We start from the raw sequence: 22385 nt of genomic DNA, 5'->3' as shown, positions 1-22385 counted from the left end.
AGAGGTAGAACATGTATATAAAGAACTGTTGCCCGGCCAGCCGCCCCGTCCGGGAGGTGAGGGGCGCCTCTGCCCGGCCGCCCCTACTGGGAAGTGAGGAGCCCCTCTGCCCGGCCAGCCGCCCCGTCCGGGAGGGAGGTCGGGGGGGTCAGCCCCCCTGCCCGGCCAGCCGCCCCGTCCGGGAGGTGAGGGGCGCCTCTGCCCGGCCGTCCCTACTGGGAAGTGAGGAGCCCCTCTGCCCGGCCAGCCGCCCGGTCCGGGAAGGAGGTGGGGGGGTCAGCCCCCCGCCAGGCCAGCCGCCCCATCCGGGAGGGAGGTGGGGGGGTCAGCCCCCCGCCCGGCCAGCCGCCCGGTCCGGGAGGTGAGGGGCGCCTCTGCCCGGCCGCCCCTACTGGGAAGTGAGGAGCCCCTCTGCCCGGCCACCGCCCCGTCTGGGAGGTGTACCCGGCAGCTCATTGGGAATGGGCCATGATGACAATGGCGGTTTTGTGGAATAGAAGCGGGGGAAAGGCGGGGAAGGGATTGAGAGATCGGATGGTTGCCATGTCTGTGTAGAGGGAGGTAGACACGGGAGACTTTTCATTTTGTTCTGTACTAGGAAAAATTCTTCTGCCTTGTGATCCTGTTGATCGGTGACCTTACCCCCAACTCTGTGCTCTCTGAAACATGTGCTGTGTCCACTCAGGGTTAAATGGATTAAGGGTGGTGCAAGATGTGCTTTGTTATACAGATGCTTGAAGGCAGCATGCTCGTTAAGAGTCATCACCACTCCCTAATCTCAAATACCCAGGGACACAAACACTACGGAAGGCCGCAGGGTCCTCTGCATAGGAAAACCAGAGACCTTTGTTCACTTGTTTATCTGCTGACCCTCCCTCCACTATTGTCCTATGACCCTGCCAAATCCCCCTCTGTGAGAAACACCCAAGAATGATCAATAAAAATAAATAAATTAATAAAAAAAAAAAGAAAACTAAAAAAAAAAAAAAAAAAAAAAGAACTGTTGTAAAAAGTAGAGCGTAGGCTGGATACAGTGACTCACGCCTATAATCTCAGCACTTTGGGAGGCCAAGGCGGGAGGATTGCTTTAGCCCAGGAATTTGAGACCAGCCTGGGCAACATGGCGAAACCCTGTATCTACAAAAAATATAAAAATTAGCCAGGCGTGGTATGGCACATACTGTGTGGTGTGGCACATACCTGTAGTTCCAGCTACTTGGGAGGCTGAGGTGAGAGGATCACTTGAGCCCCGGAGGTTGAGGCTGCAGTGAGTGATTGCACTATTGCACTCCAGCCCAGGCAACAGAGTGAGACCCTGTCTTGAAGAAAACAATAAAAAATAAAGTAGAGCATAAATATTCTGAAAGGGGGTTTGGTGCTATGGAAAGATTAAGGAAGTTAGTAGAGGAAGAAGCAGAAGGGCTGGATCATGGAGAACTGAGAGGATTTCCCCAGCTGAAAATGGAGCGTGCACTGGAAACAGAGGAAATAAAGACCTGTGGCAGGGTGGCTGCATGGTAGGGTGTATGAGAAAACAGTGAAAGATGAAGTAGAATAAGTAAATTAGAGTCAAAGCTGGGAGGGTCTTGAATGCCATTTTTAGGACGGTGTGATAGTGTTAAAGGTGATTGTGGCATTTAGCAAAGGGGCCATGAGTACCTGAGTCCTGTGTTGTCCTGGCCATATTTCTCCGCAGTGACGCCCTCAAGAGAGTTATATGTGCCCAAGGCACCGGTTATTAACACCTGGGCTTGTACGCTGAACCTCAGTGTTCTATGTTACGCTTGCCTTCAAACTTGTTTTTCATGTACAGATCAACCAGTCCAAAGCCCACATTCCCAACTACCTCCTTTATCTAATTCACTCACTAAGCCAATATTTCCCTGCCCTAAATCACCCCATAGCCAGATACCAGACAAGTAGTTACCACCTCTGTAGGCCAGAGCCTTCCAAAATTATTCAAACTCCCCAATCCTAAACTTGCTCAGACTTACCTATCCTGCCTTATCCCTTCCTTCCTGAGGAAACCACAGGCTCAGGCTAAACTTTCCCCCTCACTCCTTCTGCTTCCTGACCAACACTTATATTTCCCCGTATGGCCCTCCATGGCATGGCAAGCCCACTCCTCTTGGGAACCGAAGTAACGAACTCTTCTTTCAAAGGCAGTTGCCTCTGTGTCTGTCACCTTACCGTGATCTGATTAAAACAAAATCCCAAGTACATCTTAAGACACCATCTTCTGGCCAGTCACATTGTTTAGAGCAGTGTTTCTCAAGTTACCTGTGGTAAAGGACTCATTTCTATTTTTCCCAATTCTTCATGAACTGATACTATTGTAAAATATAGTAACAATCAATTTCTAGAAAAATCATCACATTCTTAGATGTTATGACTGTGTCTAATTGTTACAAAAGTTTCTAAATGCCCCTCTCAGTTTCCTTACTTGTCTCATTGCAGACCAATAACAAGTCATGTACTAGCTGCCTGTGAATCACACCGAGCAGAGCTGGTTCAGGGGAATTAATCAGTGATTCAAAGGGGGTGCCCAAACATACATGTAAGAAGAATAGTAAGCTTACCAATCCAGCAACATGGAAGAAGGACGTGCAAGGGCTTCCTCTGTTATGTGCTCCTTTACCACACAGCGTATGTGTCCTTTTAACACACAGTGACAACATCTACTCATAAATGAGGCTCAGTCAACATTCTGGAATCTAACCAATGTAGCTCCTTCTCTCTGGTACAAGGATGAGGCAGAAGAACAAAATAAGTCAGGGTCATCCTGTTTTCTAGAGACCTATATATAGCATATGGCGTGTATCTAACAATGACATTTATATAAAATTATCTATGATTAGTGCTTTTCTTGATGTGGTCCCCAGTGATCAAATTCATTTATTGTCTTAGAAGTTCGTGGGTTGCTTAAAGCCAAAGCAGGAAAAGCCTACATAACACGTGAAAGACACAGGTGAGAGAATGGAATAATATGCAACTAGAATTATCCAAAGAAAATATACCAATCTAGGGACAGGGGCTTTGTACATTACAAGAAGAGACAGGATCTAAAGTATAGAACCAGAAATGGAATTGTAGCCAACAAAAAGATAAGGGCAGAAATGTTAAAGAGGAGCCCCATAGCCCTTCCAGTGTTAACATCAAAAGTATTAACAGGCTGAGCGCAGTGCCTCACTCCTGTAATCCCAGGACTTTGGGAGACCAAGGCAGGAGGATCACTTGAACCCAGGAGTTCAAGATCAGCCTGGGCAACATACAGACCCCATCTCTATTAAAAAAAATTTTTTTTTAATTAGCCAGGCATGGTGGCACATGCCTGTAGTCCTAGCTACTTGGAAGGCTGAGGCAGGAGGATGCCTTGAGCCCAGGGGTTTGAGGCATATTTCTGTTTTACATATTTCTGTTATGAGTGAAACAGAATTATAACTGGGGATGTTGAGATGTTTTAATTTCAGGAGATTGTTGCCCTTGCAATACATACTAATACATTTATTAACAGTGAAAAATGGGATCATGCTTTTTCAAATGAAAATAAATCTAATTTAGCCAATTGCTCTGACATTGAGGACTGACTGCTCATTAGATCATGTGGTTGAACATTTTCAGAAATGAGCTAAATCTGTGACTTTAAGGTAGATTTTGATGAAAATATATTTAAATCGTGATAAGATAAAATCATATTAAAAATAAATGTTGGCAATGATGGAAAGACATTAATAATATTTCGATTATTTCAACCATCTGTTGGGTTAAACGAGCTTCCTTTAAGTACAAGAGTAACTCATGTGAGAATAACCCACATAATTATTAGTAAATAATAAAGCTTTTTGATGTCCTCAGAAATCAAGAAAGGGAATGTGTGTAGGTAACAAATCTTTTGGCAAATTGAGTTTTCAGTTATTTGCTTTCAATAAAATTGGAAAAAGACTTAATTGCCAGCTGATAGATTATTACAATAAATTTTGCTGATAGTTTGCTATATATTTTTGGTATATAACTTGGAAGGAGTCCAAAGAATTGAGTGACATTACTATAACAAAGTTCTTCCATTCCAAGATAATATTTATGTGAATAAGGTTTTAGCACATAAAATCGATTATTAGAAAGGTGGGGAGGATTGATGTTGAGCCATGTCTCATTCTAATAATAAGTAATACTACCAACAAATATTTAAACACCAATTGAAAAGAAAATCTCATCCATCTTATTAAGAAATGCATTTTAATACAATTTTCTAAGTCTATTACCTATAAAATGTGTAATATATTTGTATAGCTTGATCAATTGTATTCGTAAGAATATTAATAAAAACTCAATCCAGGAGAATTTTTTAAATGTCTTAAAGACTCATGCTCATAGAAAATGTTTAATAGTAAGTACAGTTTATTTATAATTTTTTGTATAATTTGTTGGAATCATAGCCAACAAAAAGATAAGGGCAGAAATGTTAAAGAGGAGCCCCATGGCCCTTCCAGTGTTAACATCAAAAGTGTTAACAGGCTGGGTGTGGTGCCTCCCTCCTGTAATCCCAGCACTTCGGGAGGCCAAGGCAGGAGGATCACTTGAACCAAGGAGTTCGAGATCAGCCTGGGCAACATAGAGAAGTAAATTCAGGGGTGAGCAGTAAAATACATTAAAACATAAAAGTGTACATTCAAATAAAATTCCCTAGGGAATATGGAAAGGAAGCATGAAATTGAAGGAGAAGAATAAATAAGAAAAAAATTATGCTAAAGAATTCTTTAAGTAAATTTCTTTACCACAAACTTTACGGTAAAGAAGAGTTTTATTTAAAAACGTCAATGCCAGATATTATATAACTTACAGCTGTTTGAGAATTATATACTTTACAACTATGTAAACTTTTGATGAAAAAAATATGTTTAAAATGGGGTGGATGGAATACTATGCAGCCATAAAAAGGATGAGTTCACGTCCTTTGTAGGGACATGGATGAGGCTGGAAACCATCATTCTGAGCAAACTATCACAAGGACAGAAAACCAAATACTGCATGTTCTCACTGATAGGTGGAAATTGAACAATGAGAACACTTGGACAGAGGTTGGGGAACAACACATACTGGGGCCTGACATGGGGTTGGGGGAGGGGGGAGGGAGAGCATTAGGAGAAATAACTAATGTAAATGATGAGTTAATGGGTGCAGCACACCAACATGGCACATGTATACATATGTAACAAACCTGCACATTGTGCACATGTACCCTAGAACTTAAAGTATAATAATAATAAAAGGAAAAGTAAATAAATACATAAATAAAATGGGGTGGGAGGGGGCATATATAATTTTCAACGGAACTAAAAGGCTTGAAGGCCACTGTTGGAGTAGTAGTTGACCAGGACATGTACTTGGAGAGAATGGCAAATGATACAGGCACGTTTTAAATTCTGTCTTTTTGGCCAGGAGCGGTGGCTTATGCCTGTAATCCCAGCACTTTGGGAGGCCGAGGTGGGTGGATCACCTGAGGTCAGGAGTTTGAGACCAGCCTGGCCAACATGGCGAAACCCTGTCTGTACTAAAAATACAAAAATTAGCCAGGGCGTGGTGGTGGACGCCTGTAATCCCAGCTACTCAGGAGGCTGAGGCAGGAGAATCTCTTGAACCCAGGAGCTGGAGGTTGCAGTGAGCCAAGATAGCGCCACCACACTCCAGCCTGGGCCACAAGAGCGAAACTCCATCTCAAAAAAAAAAAAAAATATATATATATATATATAATATTTATTTATTGTTATATGTATGATAATAAATAAATTCTGTCTTTTTGCCCAGTGTGGCATAGTCTAACTTAAGTTAAAGACACCTCCTCTGAGCCCATGGTAAAAAGAAATACACAGCCATGTGCTTTACCCTGGATAAGTTGCGTATAATGTGAGATAAAAGCATCTTAGGGATGCGTGCAAGAACAGTGGGTAGACGTTTTGAATCCGTAACTGGTCAAGCACAGGTGAGTAACAATGGGTGATGAACTGTAGCAGTCAACATGCAAAAGTGCTTTCTGGAAACACTTGTGTTCTGTTCACAGGACTGCGAGGGTGGGGCCGGCTAGGAACCTAACCACTTTGCTCAGTATAAAGGTCCACTCCCGTCTCATTTCCCCGTCCCTCTCTCTTTCCCTTTCTGCCCCTGCAGTCACTGCTCAGCATCCCAGGCTCGCCCTTCCTCTCCCGCCACAACAGCAAGAGCAGCATCTTCAGTTTCAGGGGACCTGGGCGGTTCCGAGACCCGGGCTCCGAGAATGAGTTCGCGGATGACGAGCACAGCACGGTGGAGGAGAGCGAGGGCCGCCGGGACTCCCTCTTCATCCCCATCCGGGCCCGCGAGCGCCGGAGCAGCTACAGCGGCTACAGCGGCTACAGCCAGGGCAGCCGCTCCTCGCGCATCTTCCCCAGCCTGCGGCGCAGCGTGAAGCGCAACAGCACGGTGGACTGCAACGGCGTGGTGTCCCTCATCGGCGGCCCCGGCTCCCACATCGGCGGGCGTCTCCTGCCAGAGGTGAAAATTGATAAGGCAGCTACCGATGACAGTGTAAGGAAGAACACAAATAGATCGAGGCTAGGCATGGCAGTCTCCCCCGCTCCTTCCCCTCCTCTTTCCCTGCTCTGCCCATCCCACGTGGTCTGTCTGGACCCCACTCCTGTTAAGACCCTAGCCATTTCTGTGTTCTTCCTGGCCTATTTCTATTTCTCTCTTCAGTTTTCCCCGTATTACTCACCCTGTCTTCTCCTTTCCTTTATTCTTTGCTCCATTTTCCCCATCTTCCCTCGTTTCTGACATTCCTTCTCCCCTATCAACTCCTTCCTTTATTTTACCGTTTTCTTTCTCTCCATCTTTATCTTTGCTAGTCTGTGTGCTTGTGTTTCCCTCCTCCCACCTGCTTTGACTGAATGCCTCTGGCCCCGGAGCCTGCCCGGATGGAATGAGAATGCCATCGAGCCACCACCAATGACCAAGTCTGAACCGGTTTGGAACTACCATTGCTTCTCTTCCCCCACGTCTTCTACCCTCCTAGGGAAACAGCTTGGAATTTAGAGATCTTATCCTTTAAATTTCAAAAAAGTAATTGAGTTTTGAATAATGTTCTAAGTCTCCTCTGCAAGAATGAGATGTGCTTTTTCTAAAGAGGAATGCTCATGTGATGTCAGGGTGGGAGGTGTGTGCCAGCAGAGCCAGGCAAGGAGAGGTTAAAGAGGCCAATAGGAAACTGGACCCAGACTTTTAAAAGGGATTGAAATTGAAATAAATCAAAGGAGGAAAAAGTGGGAGGTTGGGGCAAGAACACATTGTATATGGGGGAGGAAGGAAAGGGGAAGCAAAAGATGAATTTTAAATGTAATCAAATGTCAGGCTCTGGAGGAGTTGCATATAATAGCTTCACAAAATCAGTTATCTAGAGGTTTGGATAATGGTGCCCCTCTTTGGGAAGAGCCATCTCCTAACATTTCTTTAAATTCTAAGCTGTTTGTATCTTTTTTATTTTAAAATTCTTATAACCTCAGTGATCCTAATCCTTCATACCTCTAATTTCTAACTTTCCTCAGTCCCTCTTCAGCTGGTATAAACTCCTTGAGATAGCATGTTAGTCTATTTCTTTCTAACACTTCAGTTTCTTCTAACACAGCATGAAGATAGCCAATCCTTTAATTAGCATGATGCATGTATGGAGGAAAACTGGACAATCATGGATAAAGTTTATTGAATGTATAGATAAAATATCAAAAGGCAATTTGTATGTGTTTGGGATTGTCTAGTCTCGCCCTTCCCTTTTATTTAAAAGCAAAATACAGCCGGGCACAGTGGCTCACACCTGTAATCCCAGCACTTTGGGAGGCCAAGGAAAGAGGATCACATGAAACCAGGAGTTGGAGACCAGCTTGGCAACACAGTGAGACCCTGTTTGTACAAAAAATAAAAATAAAAAGCATTAGCCAGGCATGGTGGCATGTTCCTCTATAGTCCCAGCTACTTGGGATGCTGAGGCAGGGGGATCACATGAGCCCAAGAGTTTGAGGCTACAATGAGCTATGATCACTACATTTCAGCCTGAGTGACAGAGTGAGACTCTATCAAAAATAAAATAAAGCAAAAATACTCTCCCCTTTACGTTTGTATAGCTTTTTATAAGCTACAGATTACTCTTACATGCATTATTTAATTTGTCCTAAATGAAAATTCTGGGCTGGGCGTGGTGGCTCATGCCTGTAATCCCAGCACCTTGGGAGGCCAAGGCAGGTGGATTGCTTGAGGCCAGGAGTTCGAGACAAGCCTGGCCAACATGGTTTGAAACCCATCTCTACTACAAATACAAAAGATTAGCCGGATGTGGGAGGCTGAGGCAGGAGAATCACTTGAACCTGGGACAGGGAGGTTGCAGTGAGCCAAGATTGCACCACTGCACTCCAGCCTGGGCAACAGAGCGAGACTCCATCTTAAAAAAAAAAAAAATCTGTAAGGGTGACTAAGTGAAGATTAATATTTCTGTTTTTGAGATGGGGAGAAGGTTCAGAGAATTTGTGTTCCTTTGGGTCTTACAGCTCATCACTGATAGGGCCAGAATCTCAGACCCCTCAGAGACCCTAATCTTCCATGTGCCAGTTAATTTTAATTTGTTCTCTGCCTAGACACTTGGCCGTTGCTCTTCTCAAGACCTACTTATTTAAGATCAGCAACAGTAAGAACAATAATAATCCTCTGGTTTCTCTTTAGATTGTATAAATCTTTCACTTTTTACAACAATAATAAAACAGTGGGCCGGGCACGGTGGCTCATGCCTATAATCCCAGCACTTTAGGAGGCTGAGGTGGGCAGATCACCTGAGGTCTGGAGTTTGAGACCAGGCTGGCCAACATGGCAAAACCTCCATCTCTACTAAAAATACAAAAATTAGCCAGGCATGGTGGTATGCGCCTGTAATCTCGGCTACTTGGGAAGCCAAGGCACGAGAATCACTTGAACCTGGGAGGCGGAGGCTGTAATGAGCCAACATTGCGCCATTGCACTCCAGCCTAGGCAAGAAGAGCAACACTCTTGTCTCAAAAAAGAAAAAACAAAACAAAACAAAAACAGTGTCTCCAGATAGTTGGCCAAAATAAATGTTATAGATACTTATCTTTACATTTAATTTTTATTTGACTTTCACTAATTCTGCGAATAGGGATAAATTTTGGGCTCCACAGTTAGATAATTATGTTCTCTGAAAAAACAAGAGATAATATCAATGGCAAATGAAGGATGGATCAACATGGGCAGTAGAGTTGGGGCAATTCAAATGTTTAGAACCAAATTGAATTTTGATATACTGGCAGTTTTAAAAAATATTTAAGCCAAATAATGCAGCTTGCCTTTTCTCTGAACAAAAAGGTATTAGAGAAGGTATTCAGGAAGAAGGAACTTAAACTTCAGCTGAAGAGAGATGATCAAGTTTGGGGGTTTTGTTTTTGTTTTTTTAGCACCTTCTGTTACACTGTGTGGGAGAAAAAAATTGAGAGTTAAGCAGATGGCTGTGGAATGTAAGGCTTTCTGTACTGCTTTACACTGTGGTCTATAAAGGTCTGCATTTGGGTTTTGGGGGATCTACATACCCAGCACCCTATAAACACTTAGGAGGTTCTCTGTAGTGACCTCAAGTGAGGATGGTGACAGACTTGAGAATTCCCAAAGTCAGGAGGTCACAGTGGCAGGAAGATGAGGTAGGCAAGACCATATCATTCCCAAGGGCCTCATAACTAGGAAAAACTATTTTTATTTATGTATTTATTTATGTTATTAGAAGCCATAAAGAAACTGTTATGGCTAGTTGTTAACGGTGTGGGAAAATGTCTAAGTTACATTAATAGGCCCAAAGGAAGAAAACAGCAAAACAAGATGCATATAGTTTGTGTGGTATGATACCAAATTATATAAAGACAAACTACATAGAGAAAGAAGATGACCAGCCAATAGTTAATAATAGTTGCCTTTGAGAGAAGAAATTATGGACTTTTTTCTTCCTTATACTTTTCTGTTCTTTCTGGTTTTCTGTAGTGAGCATAATGATTATAGCCATCATATATTGAGTTCTTATTATACTATGCTGAGCATTTTATATACATTATCTCATTTTATTCTTATAATCACTCTATTCAGTAGGTGGTTTTATCCTATTAGCAGATGAGACTCAGAGCGCTGTAGTGACTTGGGAATTGGACCTTAAACCATGGTCTTTCTGATACCAAAAGGAGCTTCCTGACAGCTTAAATATTAGCTCCTTTAGAAAGTGGGAAAAACAGTCACTTATCTTAGAAGGACACAGTATATTAAGACTTTTATATTATTCAGGATTATAAATTTAATTATAAATATTAAGAGATTCTAATTGCTTAATATCTCTTAAATTAACTAGAAGCCCAAGACAGATGAAAATTAATACCTCTTTGGGCTAGGATGTAGTGATTGTTACTAGCAAACATTTTGGATGCATCCACAGCCAAGGATTAACCTGAGCAATTAGAATGCATCCAGTTGTGTATACTCATGCTTCACAGAGTGGCATAGGAGCCACTGATAGTGCACGCACTGGTCTCACACAATATTCCTGCTTAGGCTATGCCAAATCTATATTTTTTCCTTCAGGCTTAAATTAAGAAATAGGCTGTAAGAAAAAAAGACATTCAGACATCACTTCATTAGTCTCATCAAAAATTATTTTATATCTTCATTAGTTATTCAGTTGTGATTGAGTGTTGAGATTTTTTGATCATTTTGGAATTTCGCCTTTGCTTTTTGCTGAAGCAGAGGATAAAGGGACTTTTTCCTGCGTCTCCATCTCTGAGCTGGGAAAGTAGGTGAGAATCATTTCTCTTCACTCATTGCCACTAGCAATCCAGAAATCACATGTAATTGAGAAATCATGTTGAGGCAGCTTGCAAATGTATAAGCATTATCTCATTTAATGCTTACAGCCTGGACCTTATGAAACAGATACTGCTATTGGCTGCATCTGACTGAAGAGGAAGCCAAGGCTTAGAGGAATAAAGTAACTTGTCCAAGATGGCACAGTAAGCAGTAGAGTCAGGATTGAATCCAAGCAATCTAACTCCTAAGCTTTTACCATTAACCATTACAATATACTAACTGAAGCCCAAGTTCTGTATTTGTGCATAGTATCCTGGGAAATTCTCTAAGCCATTTTCTTCTCTGTAAAAAGAGATAAAAGGACCTCTGTTATAGGGCTATTGTGAAGATAAACTATAACATATATATGTTATTCATATATAATATGCTTCATATATAAAGTGTGAAGCGTATTATGTGGCCCATTCTTGCTGTTCAGAAAGCCAATTTTCATTCCTTTTCTTACACATTTTTGGCCCTGATAGCTCTGAGAAGTAAACAGTACCGAATTGCTTGACTTGGAGAAGGTGGGGCTCCTTCTAAAAATCCTTTGTTTGAGAAAGAGAAATTATTGTACAATTATTTTAAAGCAAAACACTATGCAAATTTGAGAAAGGCTTGGGAAGGGGATTATGGCTAGGCTCTAAGGATACTTATAAAATGCCATAAGTTTTAATTCCAAGAAAGGAGACTGGCTAATAAACGTCTAGTTATGTATTTCCATGTGAAAACAATTTAGAGTCAATAAGTCAAACTTCCTTGGGCAGATCTCTAGAAATGTGGGCAGAATCTGCCATCTGCAGCTATTGTAGGATATCTCTTTGAAAAGGACTGCTGTAATTTAGGAGGTTGGAAGTCAGTGGCTAAATGCCCAAATAAACAGCATTTGGGTTAAGAGAAATGGAACAAACTTGTACGGGGTTTAACTTCCAAAGAACTTACTTAAGGTTTTCAGTTGCTTCCTCAGTTACTGAGGGTTTTTCCTCCAAGGCTTCTTACAGGTTGAATTAAAAAAAAAAACAAGGCTCCTAACTTTAAAATGTTAATTCTCCTCCCCACTCACCAACAACACAACACAAAACAAAAAAACTATACACCTCCATTTGCAAAAACAAAAACAAAAAACACTGAAAAGATAGAGAAGGGGAGGGAAAGAGTATGTGATCTTTTCTCTGGCCCTTGGATCTCAACATAGTTGAAGGAAGAAGCCCTCTTCCCACTGCCAGGTGATGAGAATTGTGCAGCTGAGCCTGTAACAAAGGTACATCTCACGGAAGCCCAAGCAGAATTCTAGGTGGAAGCTGACTATGAGAAGCTGACAGTGAAGCTGCTTTACCTGGGAGAGAGGCTTCTCCAGATTTTCTTCCCTTCAGTTGTTTGATTTAACATAAATAGTAGCTCATGCCTGTAATCCCAGCACTTTGGGAGGCTGAGGCGGGCGGATCGTTTGAGGTCAGGAGTTTGAGACCAACCTGACCAACATGGTAAAACCCTGTCTCTACTAAAATACAAAAATTAACCAGGCATGGTTAATCTCAGCTACTCGAGAGGCTGAGGCAGGAGGATCACTTGAACCTAGGAGGCAGAGGTTGTAGTGAGTGAAGATTGCACCACTGTACTCCAGTGTGGGTGACAGGGCGAGACTCTTTCTCAAAAAGAAAAAGAAAAAAAGAATAGCCAAGAACCTAGCCTTGAAATCCCAGCTTTCAAAACCTCACTTAGGGAAGAGGGCCTGCTCACCCGTGTTGGTGTACCCTAAGTTTAACAGATTAGATTTTCCTGGTGGTACAGATATATTGTTCTCTAGACACCATCTTAGCCCCCTCTCAGCACTTTTAGTGATGTCCTTCATAGACAATTTTAGTTTGTGTCATGTTAGTTAACACTGGTGAATATATGTTTGCCCTCTCTCTCTTCATGAATCAGCCTATTTTGATGAATACTATGAGACATCTACAAATGGACAATGACTAGACCATGTAAAAAAATAGAACGTTGACCCATGACCTGCCCAAGAAACCATCCCCCTTATCTACAATAAACAGTCCAAGAAGCCAGCCTGTTATAAGTCAAACTTGCAGGAAGCCAGGTTGCTGTCTGTGATGACAATCCAGGAAGCTAAGTAATAATTTCTGTAACAATAGTCCCCTAATGAGAGCCAGGCATGGTGGCCCTTACCTGTAATCCCAACACTTTGGGAGGCTGAGGCAGGAAAATTGCTTGAACCCAGGAGTTTGAGACTAGCCTGGGCAACATAGTGAGACCTCATTTCTACAAAAAAATTAAAAAATTAGCTGGGTGTGGTGTCACGCACCTTTAGTCCCAGCTACTTGGGAGGCTAAGATGGGAGGATCACTTGAGCCTGGGAGGTCAAGGCTGCAGTGAGCAGTGATCACTGTACTCCAGCCTGGGCAATAGAGGAAGACCCTGTTTCCCCCCAAAAAAAAAATTACCAAATGGCCAGGACTTGATTCATAACTGACAGCTTTCCTTAATTTTTGTTCCCGTTTTCAACTTAGATTCAACCAGAGAGAGCCAAACATGCACCCCCCAACCCATCACATGAGATGTCCCACTTTTTATTACCTTGACTACAGCTTCCCCATGCCAACAGCCTCCAATCAAGCCACATTTCAAGCCTTCCCTTTTCTCACCTGTAAATCTTTGCCACTCCTCTGCCTGCCTTTGAGTTTCTGCCAAAACACAAATGGCAGTTATGGTGGCGGACTTCCTCAGTATAGCAAAGTCTAAATAGCCTTTGCTTTTCTCATTTGGTTGATCTTTATTTCCACAATACAGATAATATTTTATACATATTTTATACTCCATATTTTTGCATTCCATATTTCTTCTCAAAGGAATTCTGCATAATCAAATTGTGGTAGGACACTGGGTAAGCCTCACCCAAGAGTTAACCAAAGTTGTGGGTAAAAAGGAGGTGGAGAAGGAGTTATCTGAGCAATTGAGGATCATTCCCTAAACCCATCATTACCACAAGACTCTCCTAAAAAGTACTCTCCTACCCGTTTCTAATCAGTTCCTTCCACTTCAGGCAACCACTTCTGACTCGTATCACTATAGATAGATTTGTTTTCTTTTGTATATGTAGACTCATACAATATGTATTTGTATTTGACTGCTTTCAATCAACAAGATACTTTTGTTTTTGAGACATATTCATGTTTTATATACCAGTAGTTCATTCCTTGTTATTGCTGAGTGGTATTTCATTGTATAAACATATCCCAATTTGTTTATTCATTCTCCTGTCGATAGATGTTCAGATTGCTTCCAGTTTGCAACTAGTGTGAATAAGCTTGCTATGAGCATTCTTATAAAACTCTTTTAGAACATAAACGTTTTCATTTATATTGGGTAGATACATCAAAGTGAAATTCCTGGGTCATAAGGTAAATGTATGTCTAATTTATAAGAAGTTGCCAAACAGTTCCTCAGAATAGTTACACCATTTTTTTATCCCACCAACAATGTATTAGGGTTACACTTGCTCCACATCCTAGCCAAACTTGCTGTTGTTAGTCTTTGATTTTCGCATTTTAATGCATATAAAATGTTGTTTTATTGTGCCATTAATTTGCATTTCCTGATGACTAATTATCTTTTCCTATGTTTTTTGGTTTCTCATACATCTTCTTTAATGAATTGTTTATTCAAATCTTTTGCCCCTTTTTTATTATTGATTTGTTTTTTATGTTCCAGATACAAGTCAAATATAAAAATGTTTAATGTTAATGAAGTTCAGTATATCAATTTTTTTCTTTTATGATATGGCTTTTTGCATCCTGTTCAAGGATGCCTACCCCCAAGAACATGAAGATATTTTACTTCTGTAAGTTTTATGGTTCTGAGTTTTACATTCAGGTCTCCAATTTATCTCAAATTAATTTTTGTGTGTGAAATGAGATACAAGTCAACCTGGATAGATATCCAGTCTGTTAGCACCATTTGTTCAAGAGACTTTCCTTTCTCCATTGAAGTGACTTGGCACCTTGGACAAAAATCAACTGATGTATATGTGTGGGTCTATTTCTGGACTCTGTTCTGTTCCCTTGATCTGTTTGTCTATGCTTATGCCAATATACATTTGTCTTGAGTATTGTAACTTTAATTCTTGAAATGAGGTAGTATAAGCCCTAAGAACAAAAAATAATATTTTTAAGATTATTAAATAGCATCTCAAGAGATTATTTTCCTATTCTAGAGCCTTTGCATGTCCTTATAAAATTTTATTTAATTTCAAATTTTTGTGGGTACATAGTAAGTATACATATTTATGAGGTACATGAGATACTTTGATACAGGCATGCAATGCTTAATGATCACATCATGAAAAATGGGATATCCATCCCCTCAAGCATTTCTTCTTTGTATTACAAACAATCCAGTTATATTCTTTTAGTTATTTTCAAATGTAGAATTAAATTATTTTCACTATAGTCACCCTGTTGTACTATCAAATACTAGCTCTTATTCTTTCTTTCTAACAATTTTTTTTGTACCCATTAACTACCTCCATCTCCCCGCTACCCTTCCCCACTACCCTTCCCAGCCTTTGGTAACCATCCTTCTACTTTCTATCCCCAGGAGTTCAATTGCATTGATTTTTAGATCCCACAGATAAGTGAGAACATGTGATGTTTGTCTTTCTGTGCCTGGCTTATTTCACTTAATATAATGACTTTCAGTTCTATCCATGTTGTTGTAAATGACAGGATCTCAGTCTTTTTTTATGTCTGAATAGTACTCTGTTGTGTATAAGTACCACATTTTCTTTCTCCATTCATCTATTGATGGACACTTAGGTTGCTTCCAAATCTTGGCTGTTATGAACAGTGCTGCAACAAACTTGGGAGTGCACATAGTGCAGATAGTGCAGTTATCTCTTTGATATACTGATTTCTTTTTTCTTTTTCTTCTTTTTCTTTTTTTTTTTGAGACAATCTCACTCTGTCGCCCAGGCTGGAGTGCAATGGCACAATCTCGGCTCACTGCACTGTTAACCTCTGCCACCTGGGTCCTATGTTCAAGCGATTCTCCTGCCTTGGCCTCCCAAGGAGCTGGAATTACAGGCATGTGCCACCACGCCCGGCTAATTTTTGTATTTTTAGTAGAGACGGGGTTTTACCATATTGGCCAGGCTGGTTTCAAACCCCTGACCTCATGTGATCCACCTGCCTCAGCCTCCCAAAGTGCTGGGATTACAGGCATGAGCCACCACGCCCGACTGGATATATTGATTTCTTTTCTTTTGGGCATATACCCAGTAGTGGGATTCCGGATCATAAGGTAGCTCTATTTTTAGTTTTTTTGAGGAACTTCCAAACTGTTCTCCCTAGTGGTTGTACTAATTTACATTCCCACCAAGAGTGTACAAGAATTCCCTTTTCTCCACATCCTCTCCAGCATTTATGATTGCCTATCTTTTGGTTAAAAGCCATTTTAACTGGCATGAGATTATATCTCATTGTAGTTTTGATTTGCATTTCTCTGATGATCATGATGTTAGGCACCTTTTCATATACTTGTTTGCCATTTGTATGTCTTCTTTGGAGAAATGTCTATTCAAATCTTTTGCCAGTTTTTAAATTGGATTATTCTGTTTTTTCCTATAGAGTTCTTGGAGCTCCTTATATATTCTGTACTAATCTCTTGTCAGATGGATAGTTTTCAGATATTTTCTCCTATTCTTTGGGTTGTCTGTTCACTTTGTTGATTGTTTCCTTGCTGTGCAGAAGCTTTTTAACTTGATGTGATCCCATCTGTCCATTTTTGCTTTGGTTGGCTGTGCTTGTGGGGTATTATTCAAGAAATTTTTACCCAGACCAGTGTCCTGAAGAGTTTCCTCAATGTTGTCTTATAGTAGTTTCATGGTTTGAGGTCTTAGACTTACCTCTTTAATCCATTTTGATTTCATTTTTGTACATGGTGAAAGATAGGGGACTAGTTTCATTCTTCTGCATATGGATATCCAGTTTTCCCAGAACCATTTATTGATGAGACTGTCTTTTCCCCAGTGTTTATTCTTGGTGCTTTTGTTGACAATGAGTTCACTGTAGGTGTGTGGATTTATTTCTGGGTTCTCTATTCTGTTCCATTGGTCTGTGTGTCTGTTTTTATGCCAGTACCATGCTGTTTTGGTTGCTATAGCTCCGTTGTATAATTTAAAATCAAGTAATGTGATTCCTCCAGTTTTGTTCTTGTTGCTCAGGATTGCTTTGGCTGTTCTGGGTCTTTTGTGATTTTATATAAATTTTAGGATTTTTTTTCTGTTTCTGTGAAGAACACCATTGGTATTTTGATAGGGATTACATTGAATCTGTAGCTTGCTTTGACTAATATGAACATTTTAACAATATTGAACACACGAACATGGAAAATCTTTCCAGTTTTTTGCATCCTCTTCAATTTCTTTCATCAGTGTTTTATAGTTTTTTGTAGAGATGTTTTATTTCTTTTATTAATTACTAGGTATTTAATTTTATTTGTGGCTCTTATAAATGGGATTACTTTTTTTATTTCTTTTTCAGATTGTCCACCTTTGGCATATAGAAATGCTTCTGGTTTTTGTATGTTGATTTTATGTCCTGCAACTTTACTGAATTTATCAGTTCTAAGAGTTTTCTGGTGGAGTCTTTGGATTTTTCTAAGTATAAAATCATATCACCTGTAAACAAGGATAATTTGACTTCTTCCTTTCCAGTTAGTATGCCCTTTATTTCTTTTTCTTGTCCAATTGCTCTAAGTAGGACTTCCAGTACTATGTTGAGTAACAGTGGTGAAAGTGAGTATCCTTGTTGTGTTCCAGATCTTAGAGAAAAGCTTTCAGTTTTTCCCTATCCAGCATAATATTAGCTGAGAGTCTGTCACATATGGCTTTTATTATATTGAGGTATGTTCCTTCCATACCTAGTTTTTTGAGGGTTTTTAACCATGAAGGATGTTGAATTTTATAAAATGCTTTTTCAACATCAATTGAAATGATCATATGGTTTTTGTTGTTTATTCTGTTGATATGATGTATCACACTGATTGATTTGCATATGTTGAACCTTTCATGCATCCCAGAGATAAATCCAACTTGGTAATGATGAATGATCTTTTTAATGTGTTGTTGAACTTGGTTTGCTAGTACTTTGTTGGGGTTTTTTTTGGAAATATATATTTTGCATCAATATTCATCAGAGATATTAGCCTGTTGTTTTCTTTTTTTGATATTTCCATGTCTGGTTTTAGTATCAGAGTAATACTGGCCTCATAGAATGAGTTTGGAAGTTTCTCTCCTCCTTTATTTTTCAGAATAATTTAAATAGGATTGACATTGGTTCTTCTTTAAATGTTGGTTAAAACTCAGCAGTGAAGCCATCGGGTCCTGAGTTTTTCTTTACTAAATGGCTTTTTATTACAGCTTCAATCTTGTTACTTCTTATTGTCTGTTCAGGTTTTGGATTTCTTCATGGTTCAGTTTTGGTAGGTTGAATGTGTCTAGGAATTTATTCACTTTCTCTAGATTTTCCAATTTATTGGCATGTAGTTGCTCATAGTAACCACTAATGCTACTTTGAATTTCTGTGGTATCAGTTGTAATGTTTCCCTTTTCATTTCTGATTTTATTTATTTAGGTCTTCTCCCTTTTTTTCTTCATTAGTCTGGCTAAAGGTTTGTCAATTTTGTTTATCTTTCCAAAAGATAAACAACCTCTTGTTTCATTGATCTTTTGTATTTTCTTCATTCCACATTCATTTATTTCTGCTCTGATCTTTATTATTTCTTTTCTTCTACTAATTTGGGGTTTTGTTTGCCCTTTTCTAGTTAAGATGCACCATTAGGTTATTAATTTGAAGTTTTTCTTCTTTTTTGATGTCGGTGCTGCTGAGACCAGCTCGGCTGGGGAGACCCTAACCCAGTGGCGCTAGAGGAATTAAAGACACACACACACAGAAATATAGAGGTGTGAAGTGGGAAATCAGGGGTCTCACAGCCTTCAGAGCTGAGAGCCCCAAACAGAGATTTACCCACATATTTATTAGTAGCAAACCAGTCATTAGCATTGCTTCTATAGATATTAAATTAACTAAAAGTATCCCTTATGGGAAAAGAAGGGAAGGGCCAAATTAAAGGAATAGGTTGGGCTAGTTAACTGCAGCAGGAACATGCCCTTAAGACACAGATCGCTCATGCTATTGTTTGTGGCTTAAGAATGCCTTTAAGCGGTTTTCCACCCTGGGCGGGCCAGGTGTTCCTTGCTGTCATTCCTGTAACCCCACAACCTTCCAGCTTGGGCGTTAGGGCCATTATGAACATGTTACAGTGCTGCAGAGATTTTGTTTATGGCCAGTTTTGGGCCAGTTTATGGCCAGATTTTGGGGGGCTTGCTCCCAACGTGTCTCCCTTCTTTGATTTGCAAAGAGATAAAAGCAAGGGCAGCTTTGTCACAGTGAGCTACTTCTTGCAGGAGTCAGAATCTGCATCTGCAGACTATACAAAGAAAAAAACATAGATTAAAAGCACAGTCATCATTGAAATCACAGAGCTTCCAAGTGTTTTTATCCATTTTAATGGATTACTAGCTGCTAATTTGTCTGCAGCGCCTTTAAGCACTCCAGTTCCTGGCATTAAGGTCAGGTGTGCCTGGGATGCTTTAAATATTTGTTCTTTAATTTTGCAATATCCAAAGGCAAGTTTGTAGAGTGTCTTTGTAGATGGTTTTTATTTTTTCCTAAATTTTGATCTTATTAAGAGCTATTAATAGTTTCCACAAATCCTTATGTTTAGCTCCCACAACGAGCCCTATCATCTGAGGTTGAGGTGCCACTATACCACCATGGTTCCAGATAATAGGAACTTTTGCCGTACTTTTTGGTATTTCTACCATGTGACCATTTTGTTCAGATCATCTGAACATAGTCTGGCCGTGGCACGCAGACTGAGAGGTGCAATTCAAGCTTAACATCCCCTTAGGGGACCAATTAATAATGATTCCATAGGAATCGTTGTGCAGCACCTCTGCCTGTTTTGCAAAGCAATCTTCCTAAACAAGTACGTTCATTTTTTCTAACTGGGTCCGATCCTGTTTACAAATAGGTTTTTGAGGGCGGTATGCCTCAATTATAGGAGCAGATTTATTATGGTAAATACCGAGATCAGAAAGCGTGTGTAACTGTGTCATAGAGTGATTGCATCCAGGCATTATTACCGGCCCTTATTGAAGGAATACTCATGACAGTGGTGATAACCACTATCATAGCTACCATTAAATTATTCATTGTGACTGGTTGTCCCACTTTCCTCAGGTTTTCTTCCTCCATCTCTGACAGCTTCTTGATCTGTCCCCAGGTGGGTGGCTGTGGTTGACGGGTGTTGCTCGTAACTGTTGGGGTCCTCCTCAGCATCGGTCTCGACATGGCTGCAACCGGGGGGTCCTCGGGATCCTCCTGGAATCTCTTCCTCGGCATCTGGCTCATGATAAGGTTTCAGGTGTCTTGATGGTATCCAAATCGGCTGTTGATTTTGGCCTGGAGAAATACAAGCATAACCTCTACCCCAAGTTATTATTTTACCTATTTCCCAACTTTTTGTTATTGGCTCTGTCCACCAAATCAGTTGTTCTGTTTCTGTCTTTGCAGCTGGTTTCTGTAGATGCTGTTCAGCTGCTGATAGCATCTGGCCTTTGGGCAGGCTCAAAAAATTTAAAGTTAATAATGCTAGGTTCAGTTGCATTTGTAGGGGTTCCATATTCTCTGTCTCTCCCTTTCTGCTTTTGCAACTGCTGTTTTAGGGAGAGGGATTCATTCTTTCCACTATGGCTTGTCCTTGAGAATTGTATGGGATACCAGTAATGTGTTTAATATTCCACATAGAGAAAAATGTAGCTAGAGCTTGACTAGTATAGCCTGGGGCATTCTCTGTTTTAATAGAAGCTGGAATGCCCATCACCACAAAACACTGCAAAAGGTGACATTTAACACAGGCAGAAGACTCCTGTTTGGCATGCAGCCCAGACAAAGTGAGAAAAGGTGTCCACACATACATGTACATAAGCTAGTCTCCCAAACGAGGGAACATGTGTGGCATCCATTTGCCAAATAGAGTTAGGTTACAGTCCTCGAGGGTTAACTCCTCCTGTGAAAGATGAGGAATGTACCATTTGGCAAGTTGGGCATCACTGGATAATAGCTTTAGCTTCATTCCAGGTAATGCTGTATCTGCATTTGAGACCAGAGGCATTAACATGGGTTGAATTGTCAAAGTGTCCAGCATTAGATATTGCAATAGCAACTAGGCCATCAGCCATTTAATTCCCTTCAGTCAAAGGTCCTGGAAGAGGTGTATGAGCTCTAATGTCAGTGATGTAAAAAGGGTGCATTCTACTCCTAACTGCTATTTGCAGTTGGGTAAATAAAGTCATCGGTTGTTCATCTGTATGAAATCGTAACTGAGAATTTTCAATTAACCGTGTGGAGTGAACCACATATGAAGAATCAGAAATCACATTAATAGGCATTTCAAAAGCAGTCAATACCTCAATTACAGCTACAAGCTCCGCTTTTAGAGCTGAAGTATAGGGCATCTGAAAAACTTTACCTTTTGATTCAAAATAAGAAGCTTTACCATTACGAGACCCATCTGTAAAAACATTCTCAACACCTTCAATTGGTTTAAATTTAGTTATTTTAGGGAGAATCCAATTAGTTAATTTCAAAAACTGAAACAGCTTCGTTTTAGGAAAATGATTATCGAGAATACCCACAAAGTCAGCTAAATGGGTTTGCCAAGTAAGACTATTTATAAAAGCTTGCTGTATTTGTGCCTTCGTGAGAGGGACAATAATTTTTCCAGGATCATATCCATGTAATTTAACAATCCGAGTTTTCCCAATCCCCATCATTGTAGCAATTTGATCTAAATAAGGAGTTAGAGTCCGTGAATTAGTATGTGGAAGAAAAAGCCACTCTACTAAGTCCTGTTCTTGGACAATAACACCAGTAGGTGAATGCTGAGTTGAAAAAATTAGCAAATCTAGGGTCTTCTCTGGATCTATTCTATTTATTTGAGCTTTATGGACTTGCTTCTCAATTAGTTGTAACTCTGCCTCTGCCTCCTTTGTTAATTGCCAAGGGCTAGTGAGACTAGGATTTCCTCTAAGGATAGAAAACGGATTACTCATGGCATAGGTAGGAATGCCTAGAGCAGGTCGTATCCAATTAATATCCCCTAGTAATTTTTGAAAGTCATTTAATGTTTTTAGTTGATCCCTACGTATGGTTACTTTTTGTGGCACAATGGTAGTGTCATTTACTCAGGTCCCCAAGTAGGAGGAGTAGGGAGTAGTAGTCTGAATTTTGTTAGGAGCTATAATTAAACCAGCACGAGAAATCTAATTTTGTAAGTGATCATATAACACTTAGCAGGCTGCAGGTTGTTTACTGCAGGAATTGTAAATGCAAACCATTCACAGTGTT

At 40.3% G+C, this 22385-nt stretch overlaps 1 protein-coding gene across 6 annotated transcripts in view; it reads left to right on the top strand.

The window, feature by feature from the left end:
- Positions 1-22385, top strand: part of SCN8A (sodium voltage-gated channel alpha subunit 8) — a 218864-nt gene that overhangs the window by 124777 nt on the left and 71702 nt on the right. For all 6 annotated transcript variants that reach the window (XM_055095641.2, XM_055095640.1, XM_055095643.2 and 3 more), the window contains exon 12: positions 6166-6528. In XM_055095641.2, the coding sequence (XP_054951616.1) occupies positions 6166-6528 (363 nt within the window). The remainder of the gene's footprint in view (positions 1-6165; positions 6529-22385) is intronic.

This window comes from Pan paniscus, chromosome 10 (genome assembly GCF_029289425.2).
Source record: "Pan paniscus chromosome 10, NHGRI_mPanPan1-v2.0_pri, whole genome shotgun sequence".
NCBI lineage: Eukaryota > Metazoa > Chordata > Mammalia > Primates > Hominidae > Pan > Pan paniscus.
The sequence above is the reverse complement of the archived record's forward strand: the minus strand, read 5'-3'. Positions and strand labels throughout refer to the sequence as shown.